We start from the raw sequence: 11,239 nt of genomic DNA, 5'->3' as shown, positions 1-11,239 counted from the left end.
GCGAGCAAGAAATCTTGACTTGTCCTCGTGTCTTCCCAACTTGAGTTCTCATGATCTGCAGCAGTCTTTTTCATTCTTTTAATCCCTGTTTCCCAGTAGTTTTATGCTTTTAAACACCCACTCCAATGAAAATTGTGTTTTTAACATGTTTTTATGGAATTTTACACATGATGATGGATGACCTGCGACAGACTGGCGACCTGTCCAGGGTGTACCCCGCCTTCGCCCATCAGTAGCCGGGATAGGCTCCGGCACCCCGCAACCCCGAAAGGGAATAAGCGGCCAGGAAAATGGATGGATGGATGATGGATGACATAAATAAAGAAAACTTAGCTTAAATTTGCATTTTTGCGTGTTTCTTATTCAAATTATTGGGAATTAGAAGCATATTGAAAAAAAAATACACTGGGAGGGCCACAGGCTCCTTGCCCCGCCCATTCTGATGCATCCACTTGAAGACAACTAGATCCATTAAAGTCTTCATTTTTCTCGTCTGAGCTGGCATCCGGCTCAAAACTATTTGGCTGGATAGCTCCAGTATTGCTCGCCATGTTTATTTTACGGGTAAGGGGTGGGAGGGACCATAAGCTGGCGGTACAGTGTGTAAACAGATGTATGATGGGAAGGAGGTGGGCTTACTCCACACGATAAACCGTTTAAAAGAACGTCACCCATAGGGAATGCCGTACCTCACAAAATCCGTCCAGAGCCTTCGTCATCACTTCCTGATTCGTCTACCGCCATATAACCGATTGCCACCCGTTGACAGTGGTTAGTCCTAGTCGGTCTAAGTCAAATTTTTAGAGGAGCTACTGTCACCAATCATAAGTTTTCTCCATCCGGATTGTTTAAAGTCCAAACCACTCCCATCGAAAGCGAGTTCAGGAGAATCTGTCAAGTCAAACGTTGTAGGCGGGGCCAGTGGGCACCACATGCTTTTACTGAGGCATCTGATTGGTCAGTTTATTACTCTAATAACTGATGTTAAAGAAAAAATCCATCCATCCATCCATTTTCTTGACCGCTTCTTCCCTTTCGGGGTCGCGGGGGTGCCGGAGCCTATCCCGGCTACTGATGGGCGAAGGCGGGGTACACCCTGGACAGGTCGCCAGTCTGTCGCAGGGCCTCAATCACACACACATCCACTCTCACATTCACACCTAGGGGCAATTTAGAGTCACCAATGAACCTATGAAGCATGTTTTTGGATGGTAGGAGGAAGCCGGAGTCCCCGGTGAAAACCCACGCATGCACGGGGAGAACATGCAAACTCCACACAGAAAGGTCCCAGCCGGGAGTCGAAACCGGGGCCTTCTCGCTGTGAGGCAAGAGCGCTAACCACTTGCGCCACCGTGCAGCCCTAAAGAAAAAATATATTTTAAAAAAAGTAGGATTAGAAAGAATATCCTAAGAAGAATGTATCACAGACAAAATGCTTATTCTGTCAAATAAAATGGCTGAGAAATAACTGCCTATTTCTCAATAGAAGTCTATGGGACTTTGGCCTTCTTGCACCCAGCAAATACTTCTTATTTGGAACACGAGAGGGGAGGGGTTAAAAAGTTCATTGATATAATCATTGCTCTACACGAACAGTCCCACCTACATCTCATAGGTGGGAAATTTTCCTGCAGAAACTATGTCCTAGAAAACGATGCAAGTTTGTTAGATTTTGGCTAAAAACGGTATCATCGTGATTAAAAAACTACTGGAAACGCTTTTACGATAAATCTAAACATGATTGGAGTGGGTCTTTATGTTTTATAGCTTACTGAAATGTTTGATTTTGCTTAAAGTCTGACTTTTTTCCAAAAGCATCTCAGGCAAATAGCATGGAAATTGAAAAATACCAACAAGTCTATGTCTTTCTGGCTTTCACTTACCCGTGATTATTGTAATAATACCTATTAGAGTTAGCACAAAGGCGTTGTTTTTTGCCAGGAGGGGGGGGAGTGCTTCCAGTCTGACCTCGGAGAACCATCTCTTTTAAGTCAGAGTAGATGAAAAACAACAGCATCCTGCGCCCTGGAGAGCCAGTAATTGCAACCACCAGTTAGACAAGAGCAACTTGACTTCAAATGCAGTTCTCTTCATTGAGGATGTGAGTCAGACGGAGGGAAAAGTGGCAGACAAGTGGAGAACAAGGGATAGTTGAAAAGAGGGTGCGGTGAAAAGAGGACAGTGAGGAGATTAGAGCTGGAAGACGGGGAGAAGATTCTGAATGACTTCTGCCCTGTTCTCTTTTGTGCCCAAATGTTTGAGTTTACAGTCATTTGCCAGTCCTGCTTCCATCCGATTGAGGCCTGGTGTAGTTTACCCAAGCTTTTTCCACATATTTGTTTATTTTATGACACACAAGTGTGTTGGAATTGGCCAGGTTTTCAAGGGAAAACTGCACATACACACACACAGCCATGCTTGTGTGTTTAAGCCCTGGCCAGGAAGATACAGGCATTAGTAGAGATGAGCTGCTAATAGACGAGGCAGTAATTGAAGTCTTTAAGTAAGTGAGAGGGGATTAATCCAAGTGAAACTAGCGCCTCCGTCTGCTCTTGATGCACAGAGGGTGAGGCAGGGGGAGGCGAAGAAGACCAAAGTAGAGAATGTGATCAAGCGTTGAGAAAGACGACTGCAAATGAGGCCTTTTTGGAAAGAGATTACATTTAAAAGAAAGGAAGAATAAAAGTGGGCCTTTCTCCAGTCTAATGGCATTTTTTTAAAGCCAGAGAAGACCACAGAGAGAAGAGTTATCAGCAAACTAAGAATTCATGACTCTGCTGGAGTTTGTGAGGGTGGATAATCCAAAAACTGACTTTCATTTGAATATGTTGGATTAGCATTCTGAGTGAGCTCTGTGTTGACATTTTTTTATGATTCTATTTATTAAAAACTAAGTGATAATGTTAATTATGAGCATGAAACATGAGAGATAGAGAGCTGCTCTAAACATATTCTGAATCAGCAAGCAGCAGAGGATTAGAGGAAGGGGGAAAGCTGATGGTGATGGAGAGAGAAGGCTCTTTGATCTGCTTTTAATGGGCTCCACCACCAAGCCAGAGCTGATCTTCACGGGCCATGGCAACAGTGGCAGCCATCAAAACCTTTACAGTCAGTATGCAACTTTAGTTTGTGGAGAACTGAGGGTTTCCAACCAAACTGAAGCTTAACACAAAGTATCTGATGGAGAAAACCTTTTAAAATAATCCATCTTTTCTTGATTAAAAGTCTTTTGTTTATAAGAAGCTTTAGGTTAAGCTTTTAGCTCTCCCAAATGTTTAAAAGGCAGTCTAAAATGAGCCAGAGTTATACTTTTGCTATCTCATCCTGGATTAGGAACACGGGGACAGATTACCCGTCTTCAGAGTTTATATTCTAAAACCTCGTGAATGGAAAAAGGTGATCACAGAAGCATGAAAGGTCACAGAAGCTACCATGAGTATTTGTAAAGGAAAAAATATACAAGCTGCAACAACTTCTAAGAAACTTTTATATTGTGTGTGTTTTTCGGTTAGTTATTGGTTTCATTCACGACATTATTATGTTATTTTTCATTCATCTACTCCAACTTCATCCAACTCCTGCAATGTTTTAGTTAAACCAACTTGGAGCTCCAAGACAACATGTGACCCTTTAAATCCTCAAATGCAAATGATTGTACTTTTTTTTTTTTTTTTATTTGAGATTAGTTTATGTTTTTATCATGTCAGATAACTGAAAGAGGAGATTTAAATTATATTTAAGAGGGGTTTACTGTTGTTTGTATATTTTTTATGTTGATTAAGTATTATATATTATATATACATTATATTTTTTAATATATATTATATCTTTGCATTGTATCAATAGGCCATAATTGATACAAATACGGCATAAATATATTGATAAAAATATATTTTTAACCAAGCAAGACAATTTTATTTAACACAGGGTGTACTTTATTTTGAAAAGAACTTGAATGAGCTGCTGTCAAAAGTAAAATAATTTGAAATTAGTTAATATAAAAAAATAAGCTGTTATAATTCAAAGTTACATTTTACAAATGAATGGATTAATGGCCACGAAAAACATAAATAAAGTGTGTTTTTCTAAACATAGAGGAGAGGCTGTTTTTAGCATTAAAGGTTGCAGACCTCTGAGTTTAACAGTTAAAATGTTGACTCTATTCCTCGATGTGCATTGAACCGTTGAGCTGAGAAAAGTTTGTCGAACATTCACTTTATTCGTGTCTCACCTGCGTCTTCATTTTCCTCCTGGGAAAGACTGATGATTGAGAGTGTTTGTAAGACGGCTGCTACAGATTACAGCACACAGAAGCCTCTTGGGGGAATGATATTTAATTGCCATTGAACTATTAATTAAAGACGTCTAACCTTTCATTACTGAGAGGAATTTACATCAGTGGACTTCAACCGTGTCCAGTCAGGACATGGAGAAAGTTTGTTCAACTTTTGTAGACTTTACTGGTTAATACAATAAAGTTTTCCAAGTAAAACTGTTCGATAATGAATGAAATTGTTAAATATGTAACCATATAGCTCTTTGAACTTTTCCAGCTTTTTATTAATTGTAATCCATCCCCAGACAGACAGAAAGTTTTACTTGTATTCTTCTAATTTTATGCTTTTATTTTCAGCTCCAACTGAATCCCCACTGAGACCTAATCTTGGTAGGTCCGCATGATTTTATGTGTTTCACGTGCCAATGACATGAATCATGATGTCTTTTCTGTCATGCTATGTGTGTAGTGGAACTTCATGGTAAACATGTTGTGCTTCGGGATGACTTTGACTCCAACCTCCAAGCAGAGCTGGACCCCAGCATATGGTAGGTGCTCCACCACGGTTACATCCTCGCAGGAATACCTGTGTTCTGACTGAAACTGGGTCCCACTCCTCTGCTCTCCTGGCAGGTCTGAGTGCAGCAACTGTGAGGTTGGAGAGCAGTGTGGCGTGCTAATGCACGGCAGAGCGCTCACTTTCTGTGAGCCCTTCGGAGAGAGACAGCTGGTAAATACCACCCACTTCATGAAATGATATATCCTGTGACCACCATTTCATGTAAGGTTTAGGTTTTCAAGTTCCCTGAAAACTATGTGGACCAGCAGAGCAGTTTAAATGGGAGCCTGGACAAACAGGAGTCCTCTCAGAGTCTGTCAAGCAGCTGCTTTGACAGATAATTTCAGCCAACCAGGTTGGCAGCACGGCAGACAATGGCAGAACCCCATGGGGGTCATCAGCAGAACGAATGATGACATGCAAAGCCCCTCTGGAGTAGACACAGATTGGAGGAGGAGAACTAATCTCTGCCCTCCCACACTCAGACCTTGGCTGAAACTGAGGTAGAAACTTTTACTCTTGTGGTCTGGCGTGACTCCTGGCACTGGCTTTGGCCCTGCTGACACTCGCCAAATTTGTCCTCCACCACTTTAAGTGTTGGAAGGAATCACAGCCCAAGTACTGAGGACAGAAGGACTGGTTTTGTAGTTACACATAATTCTAGACATCAGTCAATTCCAAGAAATCTTCTTAAAGGTGCCATCCCTCACTCCAGACATTTAATGCAAAAAAAGACGTGTGGAGTTGGTTAGAACACTAAGGTAGGATTCCTAAGAAAGATGGATAACAAAATATGGATTTTTTAGAAAAAAGGTGGGATGACGGTTTATTTAGCTTGTTATTTTTATAGTCATTATGGCATTGGACAAGACTTTTAACCCCAACTCCAAACAAATGTGAGTCACTTCAGCTTCTAAACATTAGTATATAATTTTAAAAAAGTAACAATAAGATGCTGAGTGGAGGACAAGAAGAGGTTTGGATATTGTTAAAAAAAAATCAAAAATAAAAATTTGCTGTCATATTGATGTTTATTTTAAAGACTCTATACATTGTGTCCTTTCACTTCACTGCAAAGTGTCGTTCAACTTATTTTTTTTTTTATTTCCAGCATAAAACAGACATTAAATCAATGTTTTCTGCCCCTGTAGCATGCATACATTCAACAACAGAGTAAAAGGTACATCTACAACTATGTACACATTATTCCTGACGGCAACTTATTGGATGCAAACATCAAAAACATAGTTAAAAATATAAACAAATTAGAAAATATATGTTCTTTTTTGATTTTTCAATACCAGTACAAATTTTAATACCAGTCATTAGTTGTGTTTTTGTAGTAATTCATAAGCTTTTTGAATGTGATTGATGAATTAGTTTCATTTACTGATTTTTTTTCATCTGTGAACCCTTTGAATTGAAATCTATCTGGGATCCATTGGCATATTTATGCTGGATTCCCTTCCTGACACAAGCACAGAGAAACTATTTACCCCTTGTGGCATACATACTCTACTTATATTTTTAAATCAACCAAATCTCTTCTGTTTGTAATATAGTAGTGAGACGTTTATGACTGAGAAGTTGCTCTCTAGTGAGCTTTGGCAGAAAATGTCAAGCCTTTAGAGGCCAGTGCTCAGCTAATCTGTTTCTCTTGTAATCCTCTTCCATCTTCTTGTATTTGAAATTCACACTCTCAAACTTACTTCTATGTCTTTAAATTTCATATGTTTGTATTTCTTTTAATACAAGGAGATGTGGAGAACTCCTCCTTTACCGGTGCTTCTTCTGGTCTTTATCCTTTCAGACAAAAAGATTACCAGCACTTTGCCGCTCTGTCTTTCATTTGTCTGGCAGTTATCTGATTTGCTTGAATGCTGAAATAGTTTGACCTTCATAAATCTGCGGTCTTTATTCATCATTTTCTGATGCTGCAGCAGAGCAAAGATGATCATGAAAGGCATGAATCATGTTAAATTTAAAGTGACAACAGCAATGAGCGTGCACATCTAAAAAATGTCATCGTGACAACGGAGAGGTACAAGAGAGGATTCATGCACAGTCATGCTCGCACTTTCACGGTGACTTGTCCTCTTTCTAACCCGTCCGACTATTTATGATTCAGTTTACGTCTTTGGTCAGGCTTTTATTCTTCTTTCATTCTGCCAAGTGTTTGATGTTGTTCCCTGGCAGCTTTTCAAATGCAACAAAAGAAATAGAGTAGAGACAAGAAGGAGCGTTATGCGAGTGAATACTTTATGTGGTTTCACCTTTTTCTGTCTCACTATGTCAATTAAATGTTTTTTTTTCAAATATTATTTTTTGTTCCTTTCAAAGTGTCGATTTTGAGTTGGAGTCATGTTAGAGTATGTATCCAGTTCTCCCTTATCCATTTATTCTTTGATTTAACTGTCCATCTGTGTGGCTAAATGACAGCTAGAACATTTTATATAGAGGGGTGGTTTGTAAAGCTGGCAAAAGCCGAAAAAAAAAAGCTCCGCCCCTGCTTAATAGTTTTTAAAACAATAACGTAATTGTGAAAAATGAATGCCAGAAAAAACAAAATAACAGGACATGAACATATAAGGAATGTGGGCCTGGTTAGCCAAAAACCTCCGTTGCCAAGGAAACCCAAATGTTTACTTTTGCCAATTCTTCTAAAACTCGCATCGATCTGTTCGGTATCTCTGACTAAATCATGGTTGCTATGGAGAGAAAAACTAGAGAAAAGCAGCTATTTCAGAAAAAAAAAAGTTTTTTACATTAATTTGTCACATGCAGCTCTGACTATGTTGACAGAAGCTTTTGGTAGGGGGGGTCAGTGATACTTCTGTGTAGGCCATGAGGATGGGGGTGTGAAGCAAGTTCTTAGCAAATGAAGTCGGGTCAATGGTGGGCAGAGAAGGCGGGCAGCCAGGGCGAGGATGGGTAGCCCACGCGGGCCATACAATGCCATTTATGGCTTTAATTTTTAATTAGTCTTACATTTGAATGCTTTACATAAAAAAAAAAAAAAAAAAAAAAACTTTTTTTTTCTTGTAGCTCGTGTTTTGTGAGAAAGGCTCATGCTTGATTGATGCTGTCAAGGAAAACCTTTTTTTTTTTTTTTTTTTTATAGGTTTGAAAATGTGTCTTGTTTCAGACCGTAAACTCCAGGAACTGCAGATAACTTCCTCTGTCTTGTGTTTCATCCCCAGACCACTGTAGCACTCAACACCAGCACAGCCTCGGTCCTGCAGTTCGCTTTGGGTAAGTTTAAATTCTCTACAGGCTTTTCAAAAGACAAGACATTACTAGAAACAAATATACACACATCTTCTTATTTAATATCATTTGACTTTATATTTTCTACGTTTTAATGTGATATTTACCCTCTATTGCTGTTTTGTGCCGTAATTACAAAAAGTATTCCTGCAAAAACTGCAAAAGGCCACAGTGGGGTTTTTGGAGGTCATGTTTTTAATTCTCATGGGACAGCAGTTGGAAAAAGCAAGAGTTTACATACTGCAGAGGAACCCCCCACTCTTTTGTCTTGCACTGCGGTCTAGTTTGAAGATCATTAGCAAGAGTTTTGTGTAGAGCTTTGTGTAGAGCCGTTCAGTTTAGTAATAGTCTGTAGTGTCATCAGGTTAATGGACACTATATTCAGTGGGGGTGGACTAGACGCAGTGTAACGGGAGCGTGTCTATAGCGCTACCATCCTCCACCATTAGCAGCCTTTGACCCAACCTGGTCCCACAGCACTCACAGAACAGCACATCTTCACTCAGGTGATTACACAAACGCGAGTATGGAGCTGCAGAAACCAGCCATAGCCAACGACGGGCGTTTGACAGTCACTTCTGCTGCTGTCACTCGTCTTCAGCCACCCCCCCCAACAAATTCTGGGAAAAGTCTGGATGTTGAGGCCTGTCGGGATGCAGCAGGGTACTGACAGCTGCCATGTTCCTGCTGTCTCTTTAACAGATACAAATAATAAGACTGTATCTGACTCGGTGGGCTTAGAAGTTCCACAAAAAGAAAAGGATTTTCTTAAACCCCAAATGCAACATTATAGATCTCCCAGCTTGCACATGGAAACCTCAACCAACCCCTGACCTTTTTTATTTATTTATTTTTTTATTTGCTCTTAGGTGTACTTGGGCCAACTTATCTGTTGCAAAGGAGCAGTAATTTTAACAGGGAAGTTGGAGGGTGACTCCACCCTCAGCCAAAATTTGAAAATCCAGTCAGAGGGGTGGGGCTGGAGAACAGGACTGTTACCTTTACTGGAGCTGCAGATCATGACATGGGACTTAGATGGCTTGACCAATCACGAAATTCAAGTGTAATACCCCGCTTCAACCTGTAGGGGGCAGCACACAGACAGTTTTTGGCTTTATTTTCAAGAATTAAACAAGTTTATTTTAATTTGTCAAAAATTTGGCAGTAAACTACTGCTAGCACTTTTAAAGCTCCTTTTATAGAGATCAACAGCCGAAAAAGTTGATTTAGGGTTTGGTTACACTTTAAAGACCCACTCCGACCATCTTTTCATCTGTTTTAAAAGTCTTTTAGGCATGATTACGACATTTTTAGCCAAAGCCAAAAAGCCATATTTATGCAGAGTGACAGTAGTTTATTGGAAATTTGTTGTGAGTTATGGGTGGTGAGTTATAGTGCAAAGAAACCCCGCCCACTTTCCTCTCTGTTCTCTGTTTACACACTCTCCTGCTAGCTTACAGCCCCGTAACCCCAACTTAATATTTTCAGTGCAGCAAAACCACCGAGCAATATCAGTGGAGAGTAACAGGGATACGTTTAAGTAGATACAACATTTTTTTCATGTTTTAAAAGAAATCTAAAAATCCAATAAAAGCTTTAATCAAGTAACTTTGCTATCTATATCTTTTATTTAATTAAAATATTTGTTTCCATCAAACTACCAAACTTTAACAATAAATTGTATCACACCATTTGATGTACCACAGATAAAAGTGCATTTTTTTTTTATTTCCTTATGCTTTGTTTAGTTGTCCTGTTCTTACCCAAAATGAACAGCATTGTTCAGTGACTTTTCTTCACTTAAAGAGCATGTTTTACCCAGCAACCTACCCTCTCACCTCTTGACTTCATGTGATATAATATATAGATATTCTTTCAGCTTCACCACATGATCGTCTGAGCTATATTCCCAATATCACTGAAATGCTCATCAAGAATCTGCATGATGACACCAATGGCAATTAATTTTCCACTTGGATGCAGGTGGCAGAGTGGGAGTAGTGTTGGAAGAAGCCACCTTATTGTGTCTGGCTTCTCCTCCGAGTGTACTCAACAGTATTTCTCCATTCTGATTGAAGTTTGACTGTTTATCTAAAATAAAAAAAAAGATTGTTCTGTGGTTAACAAATGACTATTTGTGTTTCTGTATTTTCAGGCTCAGGCTCCTGCCGCTTCAGTTACTCAGACCCCAGCATCACTGTGTCATACAGTCTGATCAGTAACACCAACACCTCAGATGACTGGATCACACTGGGGCAGATCAGGTCTTAACCTTTTGCTTCAGTCTCACCTCCCCCTCTTGATATGTTGTTTCTCTCCTATTGGAGTTTTTTGATCCACTCATTTTTTAGAACTATTATTTATACTATTATTTACAACAGGAAGTCACATTTACCAAAATCCTTGTCCCCTTTCTTTCAGAGCTCCTACCAACAGCAGCACTGTTGTTCACCTCCTTACCCTCCCTGAGCCCTCGAAAGCAGATTCCGTTCGCCTCCGATGGTCTCAGGAAGCCCCCCACGGACCTGAAGGCTACGAGTCATGCTGGGGGCTGGACAATGTGCTGCTGGTCAACGCTGCTCACAGAGTCCCCTTGATGGAGGACAACTTAGATCCTCCAGACACCGGGAACTGGCTCTTTTTCCCAGGAGCAACTGTGAAGGTACATACTTCTCATTGTGTGTTTTGTCTAAAACTATCAAATCTAGCCTTCTTAAATAAAGAGCTAATAAGAAAAGAAGAAAGCATGCTCCATAACATTTGTTGGATAAAACTAAATACTTTACCACCTATAATAAAAAAGGTATGAAAATATGGTTTGTCCTATCCTCAACAAATTTTCAGCATGAGTTGGTTTCCATTCAAGAGGAGAAAGGCATAGTTTAAATTCTAATAAGTGTCATGTATGTCGTAATCAATAAAAAAAAGACAAGGAACATTCCAATTTTCTCTGCCAGCATGCCTGCCAGTCAGAGGGCAACGCTCTGTACTTCCATGGTGGTGAAGGTGCCGGTCACAGCTTTGCCACCACCAGGGACATCGATCTTCACCGAGAAGAGGGAAGAAGCTACTGGGAGGAAGATTTCGAGAGCCCCCCTTCAAAGTAAGTGATGGTTAACTGCATTTTTTTTCTACAG

General features: G+C 40.0%; 1 protein-coding gene across 2 annotated transcripts in view; it reads left to right on the top strand.

Annotated features, from left to right (window-relative positions):
• reln (reelin) overlaps positions 1–11,239 on the top strand; it is a 100,887-nt gene that overhangs the window by 59,202 nt on the left and 30,446 nt on the right. For both annotated transcript variants that reach the window (XM_024281165.2, XM_024281164.2), the window contains exons 5-11: positions 4,634–4,666; positions 4,746–4,824; positions 4,910–5,006; positions 8,036–8,087; positions 10,258–10,366; positions 10,524–10,764; positions 11,060–11,205. In XM_024281165.2, coding sequence (XP_024136933.1) covers positions 4,634–4,666; positions 4,746–4,824; positions 4,910–5,006; positions 8,036–8,087; positions 10,258–10,366; positions 10,524–10,764; positions 11,060–11,205 — 757 coding nt within the window. The remainder of the gene's footprint in view (positions 1–4,633; positions 4,667–4,745; positions 4,825–4,909; positions 5,007–8,035; positions 8,088–10,257; positions 10,367–10,523; positions 10,765–11,059; positions 11,206–11,239) is intronic.

The sequence above is a fragment of the Oryzias melastigma genome, linkage group LG6, assembly GCF_002922805.2.
Source record: "Oryzias melastigma strain HK-1 linkage group LG6, ASM292280v2, whole genome shotgun sequence".
Taxonomy (NCBI): Eukaryota; Metazoa; Chordata; class Actinopteri; order Beloniformes; family Adrianichthyidae; genus Oryzias; species Oryzias melastigma.
This window is presented reverse-complemented; position numbering and strand designations above follow the sequence as displayed.